Genomic DNA, 27,435 nt, shown 5'->3' on the forward strand with positions numbered 1-27,435 from the left:
TTAAAATGTGTTTATTAGTGTTGTGTATTATTGCTTATTAATATCTATTGTGTGCGGAGCTAGGCACTTACTTTCGTCCTGTCACTAGTGATGAAAGCAAGGCACAAATCCATTGTACAATTTGTCCAGAGTTACAAAGGAAGTAAGTGGCAGGCTTAAACTTTAAGTTTGGTACAAAATCTGATTGTAGTTCCTACTTTTATCATTTCTTATGCTCTTGTTTGTGAATGAGCTCTGATTTGTGAAAGATAGGGACAGTTTGCTGATGGGTACTTCTGAGTAACTGATTTGCATAATTGGATGGAACCATTGGCCTGTAGTGGAAATCATTCCATATAGACTTGGTGTGTGCTCTGAGATTATGCACAATCTTGATTATTCACAAAGAGGAAAGGACCTTGGGAATGAATGAATGAATAAATAAAAAAGCATCTAGCTAGCTAGCTAGCTAAATAAATTTGTGTCCAGAGTGATAGGAAAAGAGATCCAGAATGAATTATTCTATAAAAGCCAAGTTTTTTTCTTTATTACAGAAATAAAAAATTGTAATTGTAATATCTATTTTTAAAAAATGAGAAGCAACTATTAGAAGTCAGAAGTGATGTTTTTATGGTAATTTTAATCCAGGTATTCAGAAATAGCATGGAATATTTTTGAAATTTAAAGAAGGGTACCAGGATCCCATGCCTATAATCCTAGCTACTCAAGAAGTTGACATCTGGAAGAAAGTGGTTTGATGTCAGCCTGGACAGAGAAGTTTGTGATACTCCATCTCCAAAATAACCAGCAAAAAGCAGGGGTGGAAGCCTGGGTTATTGGTATAGTTCCAGTTACATAAGCAGAGAAAAACAGAAACAAGGGGGACCAGAGAAGATCACAAATTGGGCATCTATTCTATGGGTAGGATGTGACCATCTAGGCAGAAGATCTGAGTGACAGCTAGTTTTGCTTACCTCGAATGGGATAAGATTATATTTATGTAGATTTAGTAATAATCACCTGGAAGTATTTATTTTTATTTTTTTAATTGTCCTTAAGTGGTTGTATGAAGATGTTTCAACTCACCATGTCAGTTTGTGAGTGCAATGAATCTTGATCAACATAACCCATTCCATAACTTTTTACCATCTCTCTCAAACCCACCCATCTCCTCAAGAACCTAGTTCTGGAAGTAATCTTTTTTAAAAAAATTATCATTTGAAATGCTTTTGAAACTTTACAGAACATTATACATCCATGGGCATAGCAAGTTGGATTTCACAGTCTGGCGTACTGCAATTGAAAAAGCAGCAGGTACAGATGGTAATGCACTACAGGATCAGCAGCTCAGCAAAAACGACGTCCCCATTATTGTGAACAGCTGTATAGCATTCGTTACGCAGTATGGTATGTATCACAGACTTTTTCTTCAGCTCCTAGAACTCTTACTGTCATTCTTACAGTTTCTAAGTGAACCTGCATTGGAGTGAATTAATGCCTTTACCTTCATAAGCACAGCAGTGAAAGCCGAAAGCACAGTCACAGCTCAGCTTTCTGCCATTTCTTCTTCCTTCTCCCATGAAGCCTCATTTACTGTATAATGCCATTTTGTCATTGCCTGTGTCCTTTATATGCATAAAATAGCACTGAAAATGTAGTAGAGGACATATATAATAATAGCTAGACAGTATTTTCTAGAGGTTTGAAGCCTAAAATAAAGCCAAGATTAACAAAACATGCTCAAGCACATTTAGAAATGGTGAGCTATGGAACAATACTTAAAAAATGAACTTTCTGCTGGCAGCCATGAAATGTATGCATGTGGAATTATTTCATTCAGTGGGCAGTCGATCAAATGTTGATGCATGTGTGTGCATGTGTGTAGGGGTATGTGTGTGTAAGTGTGTGTGTGTGTGTATGTGTGTGTGTGTGTGTGTGTGTGTGTGTGTGTGTGTGTGAAAGCAGAGCCTGGGATCCATCAATAACTTTTTTTCTCAAGCTTCTTGTTTTTTTTTTCATTTTACCACTTGAGCCATGGGTTCACTTTAGACTTTTTGGTAGTTAATTGGAGATAAGAGTCTCAAAAACTTCCTTGTTCTGGCACTTTCAGAGATCCTCAGATGTCAGTAGTGAGGATGAGAGGAGTAAGCCACTGGCTCCCAGCCATCTCAGCTTCATTTTAACATCTTACACTATGGGTAGCATTTTATATGAGCCTAAAAATAACTCTTATTCTTCACAGTGATCTTCAAATACTGAGTCCTTCAGATTTGTTCTTATTAGTTAGCAGAAATATTCCGTGTTTCTAAAGTTGGAATTTTGTTTAACATATTTTAAATGTAAAAGTGTTTTCGACTTTTATCCATTGTCAAGTAAAAATGTGGGAAATAATTGGCCTTAAAAATATTTTTGAAAAAACTAGGGTTTGAACCCAGGGCCTCACAGTAGCCCCTGAGAAATGGCCTCAGCCTTATTTTGCTTTTAGCTATTTTTCAGATAGTGTTGTATATTGTGGTGCTGATCACCAAAAACTACCATCCCCCTTCTTATGCTGCCCACATGTGAGCTAGGATTACATATGTGTATCATCCACCACAGTCAACTTATTTGTTGGAATGACATGAAGGCATATCGTGCTAGACTGGCATTCAAACTTCCATTCTTCCTACCTTTACCTCCCAAATAGGTAAGATTACAGAAGACATTGCACCATGCTATGCTGGCATTTTTGAGATGTATTATCATTTTTATTTGCCTAATGTTAGAGATGTCTGTGAGTGTTTGAATTTAAACAAAAGACATAATTAGGAAGAGGATGATGGTAAAACCTCATTACTAGAAACAAAACATTGGAATAAAAAGCTAAAGCTAAAGCTGGGTGCCTGTGGCTCACACCTATAATTTTATCTGCTCAGAAGGCTGAGATCTGAGGATTGGGGCTCACAGCCAGTTAGAGCAGAAAGTCTGTGAGACTCTTTCATTTCCAACAAACCACCAAAAAGTCAAAATGTAGTTGTGGCTCAAATCTAAAGTGCCTGCCTTGAGCAGAAAAGCTAAGTGACTCTATGCAGGCTCTGAGTTCAAGCCCCATTACTAGCCCCACTATACCCTTCCACCCCGCCCACCCAAAAAAACAAGGGTTAAGGATAAGAGCCATGGATCACATACTGTAGAGTGGGAAACTGACAGCATGTTAACATGTAAAAAATGTCAAATTGGTTTCACAAAATAAATATATCTACTGAAAATGTGTATCTGATTCCTTATATTGGCTATACTACAGAACACATTTTGTTGCTCTGATAGTACATTTATATTTTTATGAGTTGTAGCAATGTTTATTTCAAAATGGACAATGAGATTATTTTCATTTGCTGCAGGCATCCAGTACTTGTGTTCTTGTATTTGTGATTCACAGGTGTAAATGACTTGTACACACATTCTTTTAGCAAGAGCATAACCTCACTGGAAAATTTCCCATCACGTTATTTTCACAATGGCATAGGGTCTTCCTTAAGCTGACAAATGATTAAAATAATTTAACTAGCTTCAGTGTAACCAATTTAATGTTTCTCTAGGGAAATCAGAAGCTTCCTTGTAGTGGTTATTGGAGTTTAAAATAAGTAAGCATTAGATTGTTTCCATCTAAATCTCACATATCATTACTATTTTATAACTTTAGCACAATGTGCATGAACTTTCACATTAATAAAGCCAATAAAATATTATTTTATGCAAGTAGAACATAGGGTAGAGCATTAGTCTTATTAACAGACATAGCAGGAAAGATTTGATACAAATTTAGATGCAGGTTCATGGCTCAGAGTGTTTAGGGCAATAATTACCTTTATTTCCTCGCCGGTAGGCAAAGTACAAAGACCAGTTTTCTATTTGTTCATACCAAAGTTTGAACTTCAAGTTCACAGTGTAAGTTTTCGGGTTTCAACATTTTTATGAAGTATAGTCTTAATGTATAAACAAAGTAATCTTTGTATAAACAAAGTAATCTTTAAATTTTCCTCACTTTACTAAACCTATTTGAATATCAGCTAGTAGAAATTCCTTCTATAATATTTCAGACTGATAGTCACAATATTTTGCCCTAGGATTTACTTATCCTTGTGTGAATTTGTCATTTACTGAATGCCTATTGAGTTCTTTTAGGCTCTGCAGCTGCCAAATATAGAGAGAGAAAAGGACAATCCTTGCCTTCTACAAGTTAATATTTACCTTGGTCAGAGACAAACAAGCAGATAATGAAATATCATTGTACAAATTTCTGTTAGGTTCAGGGTTGTTGCAAGTGCCCATGGCACTAGTAGAGGTGAATTTAACCAAGAGGATCGATGGAAAGCTTCAGGCTTGGTTGCTCAGTTTGTATGGTTAAATGTGTCCAGAACTCAGTGTAAGAAGGAGGGGTGCATACAAGAGGCTGATTGTTAGTACAGCTAGTGTAGAATGTCATGGACCATCTTCAAATCTCCTAACAATGCTCTGCAGTTGATGGTTAGGATACCACAATCGGGCTGCACAAGAACAGGGCAAGCAGTTGTAAAACATAGTGGGGGATGGAGTACACAGGCAGAATAAGAGAATCTGGCACAGGAAGGAGAGAAAGTAAGATCATGATTTACATTGTATATGACAGTGTCATTTTATATGTGGTGAGTTAGAAACATTGTAGCTCCCAGGAAGGTGGTGGGGGGGGGGGCGGCGAGGGAAGTAATGCCATGTACTGAGATTGAGGAATGACATAATAAAATAAACTTTGGGTTGGAAGGTGAGGTAGTAAATATAAGAAGAAAATTAATATGTTAGATGGTTTTGTTTTGTGATATTTCCATAAGTATATTAATGGTATGTGTATTTGTGTTATATATATATATATGTAATGGTATAGAGGTACATATGCATATATAAGAATAAAATATTAGAACTTAAGATCTGGGTGAAATGTACATGTTAAGAATGATAAGGTTGAATGGCTTTCCTAGAAAATTCTAGTTGGGAGGCACTGGGAGGTCAAGAAGACAAGAGGATGAATTCTTGGAATCACTAGCAAAGACTAGACCAGTGTTATAATAAGTAGAAGACTAGTAATCACAGCAGAAGTGAAAAAGGAACCAAGGCGCCATGAGATCCACAAAGACATGAGATTAAAATTATTTTAACATAGATTCTTTTGGTGTGTCTAAAGTCTGCAAGTAGCTCTTATTATGTACAATCATTGATATTTTTTTCTTTTTCTTTCTTTTTTTTGCCTGCACTGGGGCTTGTATTCTGGGTCTGGGTTCTATCCCTGAGCTGCTTCTGCTCAAGGCTACTGCTCTATCACTTGATCCATAGCTCCACATCCTGCTTTTTATGAGTAGTTTATTGAAGATAACAGTTTCATGGACTTACCTTCACTGGCTTGTTTTGAACTACAATCCTCAGATCTCACTCTCCTGAGTAGCTAGGATTACAGGGGTGAGCCACTGGTACCTAGCTCAGTCATGGATGTTCTTGATTACAATAATCTCAATAGAGCAGGTATTAGATCCACAAGTAAGAGTGGGCAGTAAAAGAATTTTTCAGGCAGGTTAGATCATAGGTAAATGTAGGAGACTCAGCTTGGTTTTGAAAGGAACAAGAGACCTGGGAGGGGGAGGCTGATATTTTAATTGTTCTCCTCATGGTCATTGTCATCATCACTACCCATTAATATGGCTTTTATTTTTATTTAATTTATTTAACTAAATTATTTATTTATTTATTTAGTCAGTAAGTCCTGGAGTTTGAATACAGGGCCTAAGCACTGTCCCTGGTTTTTTTCTGCTCAAGGCTAGCATTCTACCACTTAAGCTACAGTGCCAATCCTGGCGTTTTCTATATATGTAGTGCTGAGGAATTGAATCCAGGGCTTCATGTATGCGAAGCAAACTCTGTACCACTAGGCCTTATTCCCAGCCCAGGACTTTATTTTTAAGTCACTGATTTATTGGTACCTTTGAAAATTGAAAAGATAGATGTAGAATTAGAATTACCCTTCAAACTCAAGGGTGGAAATTTCAGAAATGTCCAGAGAGCCTCACTTTTATCAAAATATAGGGAAGCATGTATTCTGGGAGTCCAAGTGAGGATATAATCCTAAGGAAGAAAGGATATTTGGAAGAAATGTGATAGAATTGGAGAAAGTGCTGGCTATAGGTATGCAAAAAACTGAGCATGGTTTGTTCTTTAGGTTTACAATATTAGCACTAAAATGAAGGAAATCAAATCTTTCACCTCCTACTTAATGATTTCTTTCTTCACCTTGTTCATCCTCTCCATGTCTGATCTTATTCTGATATCTGAAAATATTCAAGTCCTACAATCACAAGTGTTGCATGTGTTTGCTCATGGGAACGGGAAAAATAAGACCAGGAAAGTCAGGAAAAAGACTACTAGGAAAGTTAAAGGAGAGAGAAAAAAATAGAAAGAAAAGAAGGGGATAAGAAAACAACAACAACAATAAAGCAAGTGAATATGAGCAAGAGATCTAATAGAGATATCCAGTATCTAATAGTGGATTTTTAAATGTGGACTTTCCTTCATATTGCTTTTCTTTATTTTAACCAAAGGTTTAGGATGCAAATATATCTACCAAAAGAATGGTGATCCTTCGCACATAAGCGAACTCCTGGATAGTTTCAGAAAGGATGCTAGAAGCTTTAAACTGAGGGCTGGGAAACATCAGCTTGAAGACGTGACTGGCGTGTTGAAGAGTTTTCTCTGTGACATTGATGATGCCCTTCTTACCAAGGAGCTCTATCCATACTGGATCTCTGCCTTAGGTAATGAACATGGTTTAGAATAGAATTAATGCATGCCTTCTAAATCTCCATAATCTGAAAATTACTGTGTGACTCTTGTCTTTCCTCTGTCATTTATTTTGCAACTTGAGTATAGATGACAGTGATTTTTTTTACTATTTCTTCATTTTTTTCCTAGTGAAGAACTTTCTTTTACCCTGTAAGAGTACTTAAGAAATGACCCTAAGAAAGTAGTTAAATTATTCACTGGGTCCTATTAGCTTTATTAAAACCTGTTGTACATGTTTTAATTTAAAATACCTGCTTTTGTTAGTGCATTACAATTAGAAGAAGGGTTTTTGTTACTGTGTTGACTATCTTTTAGTCTTTTGCTTTTATTTATATTCTTTTAGAATATATCTTATTATCTTTAAGTCATAGTACAAGTAGTAGTACAAAAGAGTTCTGTTCAACAAAGCAGTTTATGAATATAAACCCCATCAGTGTCACCTTTTTGTCGTTCTCCACTACCCCTCCTAAACCTACCCTTCCCTCAATTTTCTTAATTTTGTAGACATGCACTGGATTTTACTTATCTTATTTTCTTTATTTTAATTACAAACTGGGTAGAAGAAGGATAAACATATAAATTATACAAAGGATAATAAATAATTGATTTCTAGTATAGTTACTGAATGTAATTTGAATATTTTCCATTCTTGGTTTTACACAGTCATGTACCAGGGCACCTTAATTGATAAGACCATATGTACATAGGTATCTTTTGTGTCCTAAATTAGTACAAAAGCGACATCACTGGCAATTTTAAATAAGAGTATGCTTAAAAAATGTGTCACAGACTTTTATTCCCAAGAATTCTAACATCCTTTACAAGTGACTGTACTTTTAAAGAATCATTAATGTGCTGCTGGCTCTTTGTGACTAGAATAAGTAGAGCTATGCAGGAAATGAAAAAAAAATCTACTTTCCAAAGGTCATTGGCAATTGAAAGGGAATATATAAGTGTGGTCCCCTTGGGTGGCAGAGTCAGCGGGAGCTATTTATTTGAAGAGTGGTCAGTGTTTCCTGCATCAGTTGTTAGGTTAGAGGGAATTACCACTTCATATCCCCTAGAGTCTGGAACTTTCAGGGATCATTTTTTTTTTTTTTAGTTACTCTACAGTCTTGACTTCAGGACTTAAGAGAAAGTTAGGTAACTCCTCACCATGAACTAAGTAATTTGGGCCATAGCAAAGGCATCATCTTCTTAGGTACAGATCACAGGAACAGGCAACAAACAGTACAAGAAATGTACCCAAGGCCTAACATATGAAACTGTAACCTCTCTGTACATCACCTTGATAAAAAATAAGAAAAAAAAAGATTTGCCTATGAGTTCTTCTATTATCCTTTCACCTTTCCTAAGGATTTGGATAGATTGAAGTTTGTAGAAGGCCCTTAGATCAGAGGTAAAACCTGACTGCAGTATTTCCTGTAATGCCCTATTATTTTCAAACAGTAGTATGAGACAAATTTATAATGTAAATGAGTATTTTCAACTTTTCCCCAGATACACAGGATGATAAGGAAAGAACTAAAAAATATGGAGCATTTATACGTACTCTTCCAGGGGTCAACAGAGCAACACTCGCAGCTGTAATAGAACACCTGTACAGGTGAGTTGTGTCATCAGCATCCTAGCTCTGCATACGATAAGTGGAGGCTTTTTAAAAATCATATTTAGGACTTTGTATTTGCAAAATATTTATACTATTACCCCTGGAGCCACACCTCCATGCTAACAATTTTTAATATATACCATTTTATAGCTTGCAGCATGAAATTTCAAAAAAGAGTTTCAGTGATCCATTGTATATTGGACCAGCATTCTGCAACTAGAGTTTGTCTGTGAGGACCATGTTTTGTTTTGGAGAACTCGTTCTAGTTTTACATTACTTAATGATCAGTTTACAACTTAGCTGACCATTGATATTTTGGTATCAGATTGTTCATTTAATAGAAAAAATAAAAAATCAAAACCATTTTCATACTGCGGGCATAGGCATGTTGAGTTAGGAAGAGATGAACATAATGTTGGCATGCGAAATCAGGAGGAAGGGATGTTTGAAAATAACTTTTTAAGTTAAAACTAAAGGTTACTCTGTATGTGTTCATTTCCGCAAGAATTATAATAAGTGTACATTTTGCTTAAGGAATATATTGTGTCTCCCTGCATGAATGAAATATTCCCATGTAGAAATTTCTGTAAAGCCAATTTCTAATAAAAGTATGTGTCTTATTGGTGTCTGGATTTAGAAATACTGCACACTGTGTTGTCTTTCTTTTTTATCCTTTCCAGCAGGGTTTTACTGCCTATAGATTCTCTTACTGTAGAGCTAATTTTTATGATCTGTTTTTGGAGCTATAGGGACTGTGCATGCTAAACCATTGCTCCACCAGTAATTTATACTCTAAGCCTGTAAACCTGATAATTAAAAAAAATTAAATTTTATTGTAAAGATGATATACAGAGAGTTTACCGTTATGCAAATCTGGTAAAGAGTGTGATTCTTTTTGAAGAGTGTTGCATTCTCCTCATTTTCTTCCACTATTCCCAATGACTGACCAAAAAGAAAAACAAAGAAACCTGATACTTTCATTGCACCAAACAATATGGTTTCTGAGATAATCGAATAAATTTTAATACAGAGAATTTTAGCATACAGCATGGAATTTATGGAGCAGAGAATGAGGGTTTTATTGGGCCTTGAGTTACAAAGAATGTCTCCTTCATCTCCAGGCTTCATATATGGAGTCATGAACTGGGGTTGAAAAGAGATGGGCGCAAAGCTGGGTGTAGTTAAGTGCATCTGTATTTTCAGCTACTTAGAGGTTTGAGACAGGAGAATGCTGGAGTCCAGGAGTTCAAGACCAGACTAGAGACCATTATGGGCAACATAGTGAGACCTTGTCTGTAATCAAAAGAAATGTAGGTAGATACGTATAAAAAATAACCGAAAGACATATCAGGGGGCATAGAGATCATTGGAGGAGGTTGGGAAAGGATTTGTATACCATGTAAAGAAAGGCATTTCATGACCAAATCTATTTCCGCAAAGTAGCCTCTGTGATGGGATTGGTAAGAAAGAGGCAAAGGAGCTAATTAGGGAGTTGTTTCCTTGGGCTTTAATGAGAAGGGATTGAGTAGGCTTAATATGGGACACTTGAGACTGCCTGTGTCTGGAGAGAAATTCTACACTGTACCCAGTTTATTGCAGAAATTAAAGCAGGCACAGAAATTAAAGATGGGAGAGGCAAAGAGGTTAGAGTGGTAGATTAATATGAAAAAAGTCTAAGGAAAGGCAAGGGCGTTTGATGGTATCATCAGAACTCTAGATGGCCAATTTGGGTAAGGTCAGGTTGATGTAGCATTTAATTCAATTCCTACTCAAGATAAAAGATCACTTCTGCCCTCAGTGCCATCCACTTATTCCACTCCCCAGATATTTGTTATGCACTATAGTGTGATTAGAGTAAGAGCCTCTTACTGTGATGCTGAGATTCTAGCAACAGATGCAGGCATGGAGATAAATTTCCTGGATGTTTACAATCTAGTGTGATCAAAGTACAAAAGTGGTTTTGAGAGGGTTTCTGCAATTGTTACATCCTCCTTTATTAAATCCCAGTGCTTTTTGCATCTTGTAAATCATATATGATGATTTTACTTAGTTTATCTGTCTCTGCTTTGCAAGTTTGTATTTTATTATGGATATCTTACATTATCATATATATTACTATCATGTTTACCTATTTTTCCTTGTTACCTATGAGAGTCTGTATTCTGAATAGACAGGAGCATGAAGCTTGGAGTTTTGCCATATTCCTTTAATGGAGTTTCCACTCTGTCTTTTGTGGTTTGTATTTTTAAATTTTCCAAATGTAATTAAATAGGCCACTGCACAGCTGCTCCACATGCCATCGGTGATAAGTAAATAGAGACCATCAACAGATACTTCCCCTTGAATTTCTTGCCTACTGCATTTTTGTTTTTGTAACCTTTTTCTGCTTGGAGTGATGGCAGTCGTTTGACCCAAACTATTTATTCATATTTTTCACTTTAAAAGGCATTCGTAGTTGTAGCCAAGAAAAATATAGTTAGTTGTACACTTAAATTGTGTTTTATTTTCCTTTTAAGATATAATATTCTGTTTTAAGTAACAGTACAAATATGTGCCAAAAAGTGTTCTTATGCAGCTAGGTACTTAGTGAAAAATTTAGCTCAACCTTGACTCTAAAATTTGGAACTGGGCTAGGAATATGGCCTAGTGGCAAGAGTGCTTGTGTCACACACATGAAGCCCTAGGTTCAATTCCCCATTCCACATATATAGAAAATGGCCAGAAGTGGCGCTGTGGCTCAAGTGGTAGAGTGCTAGCCTTGAGCAAAAATAAGCCAGGGACGGGTGCTCAGGCCCTGAGTCCAAGCCCAGGACTGGCAAAAAAATAAAATAAATAAAATAGAAATTGGAACTTTCCTAATGTGTATGCTGATTGCCTTATTTCCTAATTACCTCTGGCCCTTTCTCTCTTTCATGGATGCTATGGACCCACAGGATACGTTACACTATTGTGCATGCTTTTTTTTTTTTTAATAAATGAATTTGCTATAATTTGATTCATTGAAACTGATTGGATTGGTCAGTCTGTCCTCTAAACAACACATTTTATTTTGTAACTTGTATGAAATATTTGTTAAGACTATTTTTAAAATTTTTCTTATGGTCTCCTAGACTTCAAGCTGTGAATAAAAGGAAGCATTTTTCTTTAAATGACTATAGTAGATTTTATATTTAAGAGCCTCAGTGTGTGTGTCTTCAAAATGAAAAATGAATATTTTGTAGTTCTGTAGAATTTTGAAATAGAAGTGTGTCATAATGAGATATATTTTTATGTTACAGGGTTCAGAAATGCTCAGAAATCAATCACATGAATGCCCATAATTTGGCCTTGGTTTTTTCATCCTGTTTGTTTCAAACTAAGGGACAAACTAGCGAAGAAGTAAATGTAATTGAGGACCTAATTAATAATTATGTTGAAATATTTGAGGTAAATATTTTCCATCCTGCTTTTGTTAAGATGTTTTTGATGTTTCTGTTTGCAGAGAAAGATACATATTTTAAAGTGTAATTGTTCAGGCATTTGTAAATATTTAGAAATAAGAACCATAAAAGGATAGTTATATTTTCTTTACATTTTTATATAATGAACATTTTAAGCTACAGCCATTCATTTAAATGTGGATGCTTTTGTGTCACTACTGTTTTGATTATTTGATTTTTAAATTTAGGATTTTCTGAAGTTTGTATTTTTATTATTTTACTAGTACAACACAACAATGTAATACTTTTATATTGACAAGAAAAAAAATAGAGAAAATAAGCTCAGGATATCTATGTGTCTGTCAGGTCTTGGTCAGGCATCCAGATCCATCACTAAGCTAATTTTGACTTGTGAGTTTTGTTATATAACTTTATTGAGACTTCCATGTAATGTTATTTGTGGGACTTGTCTTAGGTAGGTATCAGCATAAATAATGCAACAAAATGGTGTCAATGATAGATTATTATCTGTAGAATTTTTGTATTCTTTTTATCACTTATCACAAATGTATCTTGGCAAAGGGGCAGGAACCACTTTCTTTAAAATAACAACTTCAATTCTTAGAGGAATGGGCACCAGAAGTACAGTTTCTTTTTCTCCAATCTCTTCCTTATTTCTTCCTGCCTGTCCACTGTATTTGATCAACAGCAACTTCTTTGCAGCAATCTGATGCTCAGGAAAAAAAAAAATAATGTGTGGCTTTACATGCTGTCTTTATTTTCAAGTTTGGTACCATTTCATGAATACAAAATAAAATGCCTATCTTCAAAGTTATGTTAAACTTGAATTTACATGAAGATTAGAGATTTAAATGAGCACTCAATGATCATTTTGGTTTGAGACTTGAGCCTTATTTCCCAAATGATTTGAGAAGCCAATCAGCTGCCACTTTACTTAGTTCATGTCCTTAGCAATGGAGCTTAGTGATGGACTCAGCAGTGTGGGAATGTCCAAACAGGTTCTGAACTTTATGAGACTTGTCACTTCTTGGCTATATTTGTGCCTTTAGTTGTGCAGGCTCATGCTGGTTAAGGTGGCCATTCTCATTTGTTTTTACCTTGTTGGTATTTAAATTCTGAAGAATTTTGTAAGGATGAGTACCATAGCTCCATATATTTCTACATTATTAGAATGTCCCAAATTATATTTTAAACAGGTTAAAGAAGACCAAGTGAAACAAATGGACATAGAAAATAGCTTTATTACCAAGTGGAAAGACACTCAAGTGAGTAGTAATAGTTAGATCTCTAAAGAATAAAAGAAAAACAAAAACACTTTGTTTATGCATATTTTCAGGTTTCTATTTGGAGTAAAGTAGAAATAATGATTAAAAAAATAACGAACCTTGGTAAAGTAATGGGCTAATTCTGCAACCCAATACACATATGCAAAATCTGTTACATAACTTTTAAATAGATGGAGAAAATCGATTTTATCGACACTTACAAAAGAAATGCTATTGGTAATGCTATTGGATTTGAAAGGAAGCATTTAAAGCCAAAGAAACACTGGAATAAATTCAGACAGTGTGATTATTCTCACCATGATGATTTTGAAATTATAAATTATGTCTTATATGCTTCTGCTGTGCATGTTCTCAGATGATTACATTGAGAGACTCTCTGATGTTATCTTTGTAACATACCTGTAAAAAATTCGAGTCAACTTTCTGAATCCTGTCTTATTTTCCTCAGTCCTATTTAATTAGATTTGTGTCAACAAATTTCACTATACTTTCTCAGGTAACCTTACCTTGCCTGATGAATACTCTGGGACATCTTAAGGTTCATCCTGAATCATCTTCTAGTAACTAGGTTTACAATAATAGAAATGGGTAGGATGCATTCTTTTTACTGTAGTACCCAGATAATCAGGCAAATTCTTCATTATCCAGACCTTAATTTGCTTTAGTTCTGAAATATATCACTTCTAATTAGGGAAACTGTTGGAGCTGTGGAAATGCTTAGTACAAATACTGTATTATACTGGGCTCACAACTATAATCCTAGCTATTCAGGAAGCTGAGATCTGAGAATCAGGGTTTGAAGCCAACACAGTTAAAAAAAAAAAAAAACTATGTGAGACTCTTATCTCCAGTTAAAAACCAAAAAAGCTTGAAATGGAGCTGCAACTCAACTGATAGGCTGTTAGCCTTGAGTAAAACCTCAGGGACCAATGCTCAGGCCCTGAGTTCAAGCCCTAGGAGAGACAGACAGACACACACACACACACACACACACACACACACACACTCACACACACACACACACACACACTTTGTATTGATTTATTTAAATTATTGCCTCTATTTGACTTAAATAATTAAAATTCTAGCAGAGTTAACTTCCACACTAACAATGCTGACTATCAGTATTTTAATATCAGTATTTTAAAGTTTTTCACTTTTATGGTATTTCTCCATGAAATGAAGGAATAATTGAGCCTGAGATATCAGAAGTCTTTAGCTGCATTATATATTATTAAAGTATTATTTTGCAAAATATTTATCTTTTATGTTCATGTTATAATAAAAATAGGTCTTGAATACTTCTAATTCAGGGCCAGTAAGAATAAGAAAATAATTCTTTAGTAAATATAGTTATTTGTAAAGAAAAGTAAAAGAAAACTGGTAGAAATTATTTTGCTTGAGTTTCTGTTTAAACCATTAACAAATGTACTCCGGAGATTGTTTTGGGCAATCTGTATCCCCCTCACCCCTTTCCCTCTGTAATATCTGTTTCAATGAATTATTTTTAACTATATGGCTTTAATCTGAGTTCTTCGTGCTTGCCTTTTCTGTTTTTTTTATAATGTGTCCTTTCTACATTGTTATTTATGTAAATAATAAAGACAAAAGTGTTAACAATCTTTTAACTCCTAGAATTTTCTTGTATAATTAAAAGTGAGAGCAGTTTGCAATTAAACTTTGATATATCTATAGGTACATAATAATTAGGAACACTTCTTTAAAGTACATTTTAAAATATTTTCCCCATAAATGTTCTCATTAGATTTTTATATTGAGAGAAATTTAACTTCAGAATGAACAATCATTTTTAAAATGTTGTGTAATGGGGGTTCTTTTAAAATGGTTATGTAACAAGTGAATTTCTGACAAAAGGTACTCAAATATTCATCATATATCTTTTGCTATTTTTAACCTCCATTATTTTTTTGTGTAGTGATGTCTTATGCTTCTGTTTTCTGAATTACATGTTTACTTTGTCTTCTTTAATACAATGTCCAAATTATTACTTTAAAATGCTTATGCAAAGATAATTACAATAAAACCTACCTTATATCACTGCATTTTTTTCTTATGATATGTATTTGTTGTTTGAATATAGTTTTGATGTAATTCATCTTCTAATTTCAATTTTTGTATATATTATTTTTTAACTTTTGTTAAATTCTAATTCTTTTGAGTGGGAGGAGTGGTTGGAGACAAGGTCTCTCTTCTTTGTAGCCCAGGTTGTCCTTAAACTTGGACTCCTCCCTCCTTAGCCCCGCCCAAAACTTCAATGTTAACACTCAAAAGCAGGCTTAGTAGCAAAATGTTTGATCTTTTAATCATTAATTGTATGCACACAGTATTGCTAGGACCAAGTTTACATATGACTCATTTTTATCCCTCATTTTCTTCTTACTCTGTTGATGTACACCTCTACAAAAGGCTCATTCCCATTATTGCCCAATTACAGTTATTACAGTAACAATATAAGACTATGGGAGAATTTTAAATGCTTGAGTATGAGATTTAAGAAAATCACTTTCTGATGACTGCTGCTGTTTATGCCATTTGTGTAGATCCCTGTCTTTCATCAGTTCCACTTGGACTGTACATCATACTTGTGAACAGTCTGATAAGTTGATTTCATTGTTATATAAGATTCTGAGAAATATCACTGTGAGTGTTACTGTATTCTATGTGTATTTTCTGACATACCTCTGTGTGCTGCCTTCACACCTGTCCTTTCTAGGTTTCCCAGGCTGGAGATTTGCTGATTGAAGTGTATGTTGAAAGAAAGGAACCTGACTGTAGTATTATAATTCGGGTAAGCCCTAAAAGGTGTAGAGTGCCATTGAACATGTGTAAGTGTTGACATTAGCTTATACATTTTTTATTTTGGGTGACTTCTTGTTTCAAGCCATGACTGAAGACAAGTTTGAATTTTCATGTCAACTACCTATGGGGATTTTCTATTTTTTGTTATTTGGAAAGAGAACAACTAAAGGGCTTATAGTTAAGATTTTTTTAATGGGTTCTGAAAAATGACTTGAACTCAGATCCGTGCCTATACCCTTCCCAATAAAGTAATACCAGGCAAGTTATTTACTCTGTATCAGCCTCAGTTTTCTTAAATATAAAGTGTGGAAGATTACATTATTTACAACATATGATTGGTAGGAGGATTCATTAATGCATGTAAAACATTCTAGATGTTTTAACAAATAGGTAATATTATTATTAATTACTGACTAGTTTCTCTATCCTTTGCCATTCTGTCATCCTACCTGTACTTCCTACATAGCTGGAATTATAGATGTGTATCAGCCACCATGACTAGGTAATTTGTTAACACGACATGAAGTCTAAGGAACATGTTGCCTGGGTTTGACATAAATAATTCCATCCTCCCCTAGCTAGGCACTGGAGGCTATGCCTGTGATTCTTGCTACTCAGGAGTTTGAGATCTATGGATCAGTGTTCAAAGCCAGCCTGGCCAGGAAAGTTCATGAGATTTATTTCCAATTCACCACAAAAAAAGTGTAACTGTGGCTTAAGTAGAAGAGTTCTAGCCTTGGGAAAATTGCTCAGGGACAGCATATAGATCCTGAAGGTTCATGCTCCGGGGCTGGTACATACACACACAAAATCGTTGATAATTACATTAGATACATCTACAGGATATAGACAGGAAATATAATCATTAATTTAGACATTTCTGATCATTATATATGGATTATGACTATATGATGAAGAGTTAGAATTCCACAATTATACAATGTATGATCAGATATCTTAAAACATTTTTCTTTACAATACCCGACCACATTCTTCTTCTTCTTCTTCCTCTTCTTCTTCCTCTTCTTCTTCTTCTTCTTCTTCTTCTTCTTCTTCTTCTTCTTCTTCTTCTTCTTCTTCTCCTTCTCCTTCTCCTTCTCCTTCTCCTTCTCCTTCTCCTTCTCCTTCTCCTTCTCCTTCTCCTTCTCCTTCTCCTTCTCCTTCTCCTTCTCCTTCTCCTTCTCCTTCTCCTTCTTCTTCTTCTTCTTCTTCTTCTTCTACTTCCTCCCCCTCCCCCCTCCCCCTCCTCCCCCCTCCTCCTCCCTCCTCCTCCTCCCCCCTCCTCCTCCCCCTCTCCCTCCCCCTCCGTGTTTGGCGCATGCTAGGAAAGCACTCTTCCATTAAGCCGTATTCCCAGCTGTCATTCCGTTTCTTATACAGAATATGTAACTATAATCATAGAATACAAGAGAAACTCACCTATATTAATTATCTAAAGTCCATCACTAATGCTAGAAGTATAGTTTTATCTTATTTTTGAATCCACAACAAGTTATTACAATTGTGCACATTTCTCACATGATTTAGATTAGATGTATTTTGATAACTAAAAACTGAATACGAAACTTCAATTTCACCTAGTCTTAAAAACATTATGAAAACTCTTCAAGTATGTTTAGAAGTATTCATTTAGTGTTAAGTTTTTACACAAACCTTTTAGTTACAATTGTCTCTGGTGACCATTATCTTGACCCATGGTACATGAAGCAGGTAATATCTCAAGTCTGTATAATGGATATAAATAATGAATGATAATAAAGATACTGCCTAAGGCCACAACACAAACAAACAACTTAATTCAAACATAGCATAATCTTTACATTGCATAATCTAAGGGTACCTTAAATTTGAAGTTTTAGGTGCTCTTGATAAGATTTTTGGATTTCTCCTTTGGGGTTCTCCTGGGATTTCCATCTTTCTACTTTGAATAGACAGATTTCTTAGTAGTTACTATTTATTTTTACAAAGGTATGTAGGTTTTAAAAACCATTTAAGGGCTGGGGAGATAGCCTAGTGGCAAGAGTGCCTGCCTCGGATACACGAGGCCCTAGGTTCGATTCCCCAGCACCACATATACAGAAAAAGGGCCAGAAGCGGCGCTGTGGCTCAAGTGGCGGAGTGCTAGCCTTGAGCGGGAAGAAGCCAGGGACGGTGCTCAGGCCCTGAGTCCAAGGCCCAGGACTGGCAAAAAAAAAATAAAATAAAATAAAAAAAAATAAAAACCATTTAAATCAATGAAGATTGAAACATCATTGAAATGGTGCAGCTGATGTCTGTATTAATTGAAATTTTCTATTTCTTTACTGTTCTGCCATTTTTATGTTTTGTTGAGTTTTTTAAAAATAGAAAACAGTGTACTTCATTAGGCAATTACCGTCTTCCAAAAGACAACGCTTGAATTCCATATAAGGACAAATGGTAGACAGCGTGAGTTAACTATAGTAAAAATATCATTATTTTAATATATGCAGAAGATTTAAATACATACAGAAGGCTTTAGAGAACATCCCTTTCCTAGGAAATTTTCAAATTGGAAAGTATTTTTTACTAAAAAAGCATGCAGACTAAATCATCATACTCTCATGTTTAGGATATCTTTTATTTATTGGACATTATCACTAAGTTCTAACTGAAGAGATTCATCTTGATATTTACCAGAAAGCATTCAAGATTGGCAGAAAGAAAATATACATCAACAACTAACTCCCTGAAGAGGCGATATGCTTATGCAGTGGCCTCTGGCTTTGGGACTCTTGTGAATCTGGGCCCTAGGCTGGCAATGCAGTCTCTGCCCTATACCCCAAAATGCTGGCTCGGGGGTACTTGGGTATCCTACCATCTGTCACTTGGCATGGCAAGGCATAACACAAACTACCAAAACCCTGGGGCTTGTTGGCAAGACAGATATTATTCAGTAGACTGTGTAGAATTTAGGGCCAAGACTAGATATATGAAGTCACTCTGTACTCTTTAATTATAGTACCATCAAGTAAAAAAGTTTTAGTCTGAGGTGATTTTTGGATTTGTTGTCTGATGAATATCTTCATGTGTGTAACCAGTAATGTCTTCTCTTCCGAGTCATCTAATTGCTTGCTAAGAAAATGAATTTTTACTAGGTTTATATAGTAATATCCATTTATTATACTTTATGGAGAAGCTCTGAACATACCATATCATCTATGTGCTTACCAATTTTAGGAAGAGACTTGGAGTCATTTTTAGAGAGAGAAATATTACTGTCCTAGTGTAAGGCTACTTCTGTGTCTAACATATCTTTAAAGAAATATTACTTGCCTTATAGATATCTCCTGTGATGGAAGCAGAAGAATTAACTAGTGATATATTAGCAATAAAAAATATAATTCCAACAAAAGGTGATGTTTGGGCCACATTTGAAGTTATTGAAAATGAAGAGTTAGGTAAGTGATTTTCACATTAGTAATTCATGAATTCCTTGTAATATGAAGAAATATTTTTGGTGAAGTCCTGACTATATTAATGTCGCATTGTGAATACTTTGTACAGTAGTGCCTGTCTTGATAAACATTGTCACTATGCGAGATTGCTTTCCTACGAATTTACTCATCAAAATACTTAGATTATTTTATTAGCTATAAATATATCATGTAATTGGGAATCTATGTTGTTGCTTCTTCATGAGATAGAACCCTGATTCATAAAAGCAAACTATTTGATTTATAGGGACACCCTAAAACTTTCTACCATCATCCACTTCATTCCTGTATACTGCTTACTTAACAAGAACAAAGAATGCTTATTTGAAAGATAACCAAATATTCTTTGGAGAAAAAAACAACAGTTAAGACAGAAATTTCTCTTTTGGCTTCCTTGTTTTCCTCTATTGAATCAAATATTTTGTCATCTATCTTTTATTACAAAGAAACTGAAGGTTACAAAAAGACCTTTTAAAAACACCTTGACTACCTGCACAGGCAAATGCTGAATAAGCTTAACATTCTAATGACATCATTTGGTTTTAAAGACCTGTAGGAAAAAATAATAAGTTGCAGAATGTCTTTGTACCTTGACCATCTGTCTAGTTGATACTTTCTAAGGTCTTGGGACCCTTTCAAGTATAGCTGTCAAACTGCCAAAAGAAACCTTGCCACCCTCAAGCTCAAAATACAAATTAATATTCAATGTTGAAATACCCCAGGGTGCACTATCACAAGTATTGAAGTCAGTAGGAGAATAAAATGAGATTATCAAGTACTTTGTCTTTCATTAGTCCATCTTTAAACTTTTATGACTTTATTTCTTTTGGTCATGTACATTGTAAAAAAATGTAACTTGAATTAAAATGTCTTTTTATTCAGGTTATATGGCCAAGGTCCAATCATCCTAGAACTTGGGTGTCAGTTTTCAGTTTCTCCTGTATTCAGATTCTATCCTCTCCAAGGAGACAACTGTTCTGGTAGATCACTCCTGTGACCCCTAACTATCCAGTGCAGTTGATTTGCTTCAGGCTTCACTTTCCTGACCTTCCTGGGGCATTGTTTGCTAATTACCTTTAATATTTTCTTTGATGATCTCCATTCTGTTTTTACTGCTGCCTGGATTTTCTTCTTGATTCTTTCATCATGTTGTCTCATTTGTAGTTTCTTGTGCTTCCACCCCAGAAGTGTTTGGTTTTCTTGTTCTACTTTCTTCTTGCAGTCTTTTCCCATTTCATGTGTTTTCTATAGACATTCCCTTTTGGTCTTTGTGCCTGACCCCCGTGTGTAAGCTTGTATTCCCCATGTATCTTTCATCTGTTCCCCATTCCTACCTGCTCACCAAATTGAAATCCAGATTCAGAGTTTCACTCAATGCTGTTTCATCTTTTTGCATACCTATCACTCATATTTACATTTCTTCCTCTTGATGGCAGTTTATGGCCATTTTATTGCGATTTTGTCTTTTGTTGTTTTATTTTGTCTCATCTATTGACCTGGGTGCCCGTGGCTCATGCCTGTAATCCTAGCTACTCAGGAGGCTGAGATCTGGGGATTGCAGTTCAAAGCTAGCCCGGGCAGGAAAGTCCATGAGCCTCTTCTCTCCAATTAAGCATCAGAAAACTGGACGTGGTGCTGTAGCCCAAAGTGATAGATTGCTAGCCTTGAGCTGAAGAGCTCATGGCCAGCAGAGGCCCAGAGTTGAAGCCCCATGACCTCAAAAATAAATCTATTGAATAGGTAAAACAGAATATTATATAACCATCTAGTGCAGACATGAGGTTTTTTGAAAAAAATTATTGCCAAGGTCATGTATAGAGGGATTACAGTTTCATATGTAAGGTAGTGAGTACATTTCTTGTCAAACTTGTTACCTCCTCCCTCATTTTTCTCTTACCTTCCCTCCCCTGACCCTGAGTTGTGCAGTTCATTTACTACATATTGTCTTTTAAGTATTTCTATTGCTTTGGTTCACCTTTTACCCTTTGCCTCACCATTTTGATATTCCCCTTCCCTTTCTGGAATCAGACAAACATATATACAATACCCAGTGTAGCAAAATCAAATATAGTACAAAGGGGCTAAACCATAGGGAAGATAAAAGAAAAAAGATAAGAGTTTTAAAATACACTCATTTACGGAAATGACTAAACCTAACCACTGATAAAATATAACTTGGCGTTATTGTAAAATTATCTTTCCTGATTATATATTGAATTGTATTTTTCCAACATTAAATTCTTTCTATTTTCTCATTCTATATCCTTCCTTCAAGGTCCAGTTCACATGTGTTTTCCTCTAGGATGACACAGAAATTCACATAGTTGGTACATGGTTTCTTTGTGTGATTATTGGCATATAAATTTATAGTATTGCACACTATCTTACTTGTACACACACACACATATATATCTCTATATATATATACATACATATGTAAGGTACTTTCTTTGACCATTACCTTTTTAGGACATTTATTGGAAGTTTTAGGTCTTCGTGTCACTCACATTCTCTAGCATAGTGTACTGATGCAGAATTTACTCTTCTAAAGTCAGATTTATAATTTAGTTGGAACAGAAATGAAACATGCATTCTGGAGCTAAGTCACTTGGATTGTGTATTGTGGTTCTTTATACAGATATATACAGCTGTGTAAGGCACAAGCAGAGTGAACCTTGCTTGTAGACAAGAAGGAACCACTAGGAGACCTGTTTGCCCTGTTGATGCCTTGGGCAGCAGTGTTTTCTGCATGCTTGGACTTCTGTTGAGTTCTAAGAAATTCATTTCAGAATATGCAATCACACATTTTAGGATGGGCATTCTTTCTCTACCACACTGGTTCTCTTATATAGGGTCAGAACCAAGCATGCCTCTGGACAAAGCATTGGGGCTCTGTGCCTTTGGCCACTGTTCCTTCTGACTGGAATAACTGAGCCAAATTGATTAGGATGGAAAGACCAGTTTATAGCTTAGAAAAGCTTTGCTTTCTATCTGGAATTACTTTCCCTTTGGAAAGGCAGAAGTAGTTTGCCCTGAATATGACTATGAAATGGTATATGATAATCAGTGACTCAAAAAGGCAAAGGTTTGATTGGTTTCTTTTGTTGTTGTTGTTGATTCCTTTGTCTAATAAAAAAAAAGTATTTTTTCAGGAAAATATGAAAAGACGACATGACAGTTATTTTGATTTGTGAGTTCTGAACCATTTACATCAGGAAAGAAGAGAATCAAGAATTCAGATTTGCTCAGTCTTCATGTTCAGAAAATGCCAGCACCAAAAACTGAGATTTTTGTTTATTTCATTGTTCTTAGAGGGAAGAGTGGTAAAGAGTCAATACAGGGACAGTGATTATATCGGTTTTCTAAAGCAGATGGTTGAAGAGTATACCATCTGACCTTCTGAAATACTCAAAAGTTTGATTTCTATTATTAATAGGAAATAAAATAAAATGAAATATGAAAAAGATAAAAGTAAGGTGACAGTCATCAAAGATCAAAGATTTGATAGAAAGTCAACAGGCAGTTTGTAAGTTTTCTCTTGTACAAATAAACTTCCACGTAATAGAATAACCAAAAATGATTAATGAATAATTTAATACGTATATAAGCTGGAAGGCTCCATTTTTAGTGTTTGCAAATTATGAATATCTTAATTTTGTATCTTTAAATATGCAACATCTCTTTTACGTAATAAAGATGCCATAATGTCACCTTTGCCATCCTGAGATAATCTAATTTATTTACTTATTTATCCATCAATTAATCATTTGTTTATTGTGTATTCATGTGCATTTACTGGCCAGTGCTGGGAGCTGAATTTAAGGCCTAGATACTATCTCCGAAATTTTATGTTGAAGACTAGTGCTCTACTAGTTGAGCCACAGATCCACCTCTGCCTTTCTGCTGGTTAATTGAAAATAAAATTGTCATGGACTTTACTGTTTGAGCTGGCTTCAAATTGTGATCCTTAGATCTCAGCTTCAATGAGTAACTAGGACTGTAGGCATGAACCACTGGTGTCTTGCCTGTTTTTACTTATAGAATATGTAAAATATTCTAATTATAAAAGAAAAGAAAATATACATTATGGGATATAAATGCTCATAATTATATATGCTACATATACTATTAGATAGTTAACATAGATTCTTAAATTGGAAATGGAATCACTATAGGTATAACAATTATAAGTGCAGAATGATATAAACATGTCAGTTTTGTCACTCAAGTAACAGTGATATTCGCTTGGAAGAAACGGATTAAATTAACAGAAAATTTCTCATAAAAAATTCACAATCTCTATATGTGAATCAGATTTATGGAAAACAAACTTACTGTATAACCATGCAAAAATCAGGTGATATTTTGATTTTGTATATTACCCCTCTATAAAATATAGTTAGATTCTAGGTCTAGTGAATTTGTAAATAGGTTTTCATATTGCAGGTGAGTCACCTGAAATGTGTTCTGGAAGGAGTACAGATCTTTCCAATTTCTTTCACTTCTTGAAAAATGGCTAAGCACCTTTGACTTTCTCCCATGGATATTTAGGGCAAACTCAAACCCACTGTGAAACATGGTTGAGATAAATCAATTTACAAGGAGGAAAGGCTTATTTTGGCACACAGTTTCACAGGTCCTGGTAGACAATTGCTTGGCCCTGTAACTTTGAGCATGTCATGTGGCTGTACATCAAGAGAGGAGCACAGATAGAGAGACTGCTCACTTCATAGCTTCCAGGAAGGGGGATGGGGGTGAGAGAGAGAGCGAGAGAGAGCCAGAGAGAGAGAGAGAGAGAGAGAGAGAGAGAGCGAGAGAGAGAGAGCGAGAGAGAGAGAGAGAGAGAGAGAGAGAGAGAGAGAGAGATCTTCAGTTATATCCAAGAACATGCATCCAATGACCTCATTTCCTACTACTGACTTCACTTGCTAAAAGTCCCATTTCTCCTCAACAGTGCTGCAGGCCTTCAGTGCCATTCAAGTTCCAAATTAGAGCATTCCACCCTGTTAAAAAAAGACCCATATCCAGTCCCCAATCAAAACTCATTTAGTCCAAGTATCCCCAAAGTCTGTTAACAGGCCTATCATTGTTCAGTAGGCCAAGTCTAGCCTTCTTGGAGACACAATGAAAATTATTAGCTGGATACTGCTGTTTAATATAGGTGCCAGACATCAGGGGCTCATGCCTGTAATCCTAGCTACTCAGGAGGTTGAGATCTGAGGATTGTAGTTCGAAGCCAGCCCAAGAAGAAAAGTCCTTGTGAAACTCTTACCTCCAGTTAACCATTCAAACACTGAAGTGACATTGTGGCTCAAGTGCTAGAGCATTAGCCCTTGAGCACAAAGAGCTTAGGGACAGTGCCTAGTCCCTGAGTTCAAGCTCCACAACTGACATAAGCAAAAAATTAAAAAGAAAAAATTCTTCCAAGATACACTCACACAGGATAAACATTCCTGTTTGAAAAGGGAGAAAATAAAAACATAGGAAGGGCAGTCTGACCAGAGAAAATCATCTTCAACCCAGCAGAGAAATTCTTTCATATCTGCTATCTTGAACACTCATCACATGTAAGCTCCAAAGGGCTAACACTACCCACTGTCTCAGTCTGGGCCTCCTTACCATTTGCATTCTCTGTAGTTGTTTCTTGTTCCTAGCATTGCTAATTTTCAAGATCCTTGTTGAAATGTTAGCTTTCTTTTCATATCTTCGTGTATTATTGTTTGATGGACTGTTTGCAGACACTGTTACCTTGAAACATGATGCCTGTAACCTCTTAGGCTTTTCCTTGAAACCCCAATGGAGTCTCCAAGACTTCGTAACTCTTGTAATCTGCATGAAACAATTTCATAGCAAAATTGTTCCTATTGCTTCTTCATAGCTATGTTGTTAATGGCAAATCGGTTTATTTATAATTAAAACTCCAACAATGAGGAGGGAGAGAATGTCTTCACAAATCCAATCTGTGCCCTATAAATTTAAGAAGAGTGGGGGAAGGAGTGGGCTAGGGGAGAGATGGATAAGGACGTTTAAAGAGGTGACATTGATGAAGATACATTGTACTCATAAAAACTGCTTTGTTAAATGGCAATTCCTTTGTACAGTTACTTAAAATAATTGTAAAAAGAAAAAGAACACTCCTTCATTGGTTGACATATAAAACACTTACCTTCTGATTATATAAATGCACAACTTTATGTTTGACATTAAGAACTTGATTATTGAGAAAACCATAACTGTCTGAAAAATGTCACTAGAAATTTAAAGTCAAAGCTATTGTTGTAGGTGAAAAAGCAGTATATCTCTATCAAGTAAAGGAGGTCAAGTTCATCTTTGCACAAGATTTTTATTAATTTACAGCACTGTATTAAACTTAGCTGTAAAACTACCTATGTTGTCATCCTCAAAGAGCTACATTGGAATTTTAGCATTATCCATTGTGTAGCTATTATAAAAAGGTTAATTTCTCAAAATGTCTTATAGCTGATTATTTGCATTATATTTAATCTGACGTGACACATGCAATTTGTAATGAAATGTCTTTGTAGGAATTTACATTATAATGATGTTTGGTAAGTCTGTTTTGATTATTTTTAACTCTTTCATAGGGTAGAATTAATGACATTTTTAATTGTAGCATTTGACTGTGTAACATCTTTTATCCCATTTTTGAACTCTGTTCTATATCTAGAAACTTACATTTGCAAGATTTTTTAAGGAATATTTAATACAGTGATACCAAAGAGAAAAATACACTTTTTCTGTAGCCAAAATTAATTCTATGCCCATTGATAAGGTTCTATGTCAGCTGTGATAGATTTCAGTATAATTAAGAACACTTTAGTTCTTTAACCATGGTATCTACTTGCAATAGTGTGTTATAGTGACCCTCTTTAATATAAATGTTCTGACATTTGAAAGTCTCATTACCAATTTAATCTTATAATAAAGGAGAGTACGATTTTACTTTAAGCCACATTATTCCAGTTATGAATATTAAATGTGTCTTGCTAGACCAACTTTTCTATCATCATTTTTTTAAATGCAGGCTGTTGAAACTCTTGTATTATTTCCTTATCTTCTGCTCATGGAGGTTAAGAATGAGAAGAGGAGAGTGCTAGCTGATGTTTTTCACTTGGCTTATATTACCTGCTTAGAATTATTTTTTAGAAAGTCAGTTGATAGTATTTATCCCCAAAATTTCCTGTGAAAATCCTCATGGGGAGCTTATTGTTGCCCCAAATTAAGGTAGTCGTTAAAATTGGGTGGAGTGAGTGGTGTGGGGTTGGTAATTAAAGCAAAGTGGGTCTGGAGTTGAAACTTCTGTCACTGGATTTATCCACTTACATAACATTAGGAGAAGTCCAAACTTCTGATTATGTTTCCTTCTGTGCATAACATGAGTGGATAGAATAACATGAGGTAACAAGTTGGATAAGAAATGTACTCACTGCGATATGTATGAAACTGTAACCCCTCTGTACATCACTTTGACAATAAATAAATTCATTAATTAAAAAAGAATGTTGCCATGAAAATTAAAATGCAAACCAGCATATAATGTTAGATAGTCTGATTGATAATGGGATGAGCAGCATTACAGTGTTAGAAGCAGTGAAATCATGTGAATAGGGAGTACTTATTTATTCTCTAAATAGTTTTACATTTAAATGTATATACAATTCCAATTATAAGAAAACCAATTAGCATATTAACCGGTAATTGAATTAGAATTGTGGCAAGTTAGGGGCAATTTTTATCTTTGCTCAAGCTTTATGAAATTTAGCTAAAGAACAGCAGCATTGGTAATCTGTTAATTTGGGGGCTATTGAATTTCATTAACTATTACATTACTAAAAACATTTATTGACTATTCACTCAGTATGATGTTGTATGCAGGAGATATATAACAAGATATATATACACACACACATATGTATATGACTTTCTGTTTAACCGTATGATATAATAGGCTTATTATAAAGGGCCCAGTATGAAGATCTGGA

The 27,435-nt window shown here is 35.2% G+C and overlaps 1 protein-coding gene across 3 annotated transcripts in view; it reads left to right on the forward strand.

Annotated features, from left to right (window-relative positions):
* The window catches only part of Arap2 (ArfGAP with RhoGAP domain, ankyrin repeat and PH domain 2), a 135,618-nt gene that overhangs the window by 82,783 nt on the left and 25,400 nt on the right, over nucleotides 1-27,435 (forward strand). For 2 of the 3 annotated variants that reach the window (XR_007213520.1, XM_048363996.1), the window contains exons 19-25: nucleotides 1,223-1,386; nucleotides 6,582-6,794; nucleotides 8,323-8,428; nucleotides 11,710-11,857; nucleotides 13,068-13,136; nucleotides 15,892-15,966; nucleotides 19,279-19,396. Coding sequence is in view for 2 of the 3 variants with exons in the window: in XM_048363996.1 (XP_048219953.1) it covers nucleotides 1,223-1,386; nucleotides 6,582-6,794; nucleotides 8,323-8,428; nucleotides 11,710-11,857; nucleotides 13,068-13,136; nucleotides 15,892-15,966; nucleotides 19,279-19,396 (893 nt within the window). In the remaining variant the exon portion in view is untranslated. The remainder of the gene's footprint in view (nucleotides 1-1,222; nucleotides 1,387-6,581; nucleotides 6,795-8,322; nucleotides 8,429-11,709; nucleotides 11,858-13,067; nucleotides 13,137-15,891; nucleotides 15,967-19,278; nucleotides 19,397-27,435) is intronic. The other variant, XM_048363997.1, reaches the window with a different exon arrangement.

The sequence above is a fragment of the Perognathus longimembris genome, chromosome 16 (assembly GCF_023159225.1).
Source record: "Perognathus longimembris pacificus isolate PPM17 chromosome 16, ASM2315922v1, whole genome shotgun sequence".
Lineage (NCBI taxonomy): Eukaryota > Metazoa > Chordata > Mammalia > Rodentia > Heteromyidae > Perognathus > Perognathus longimembris.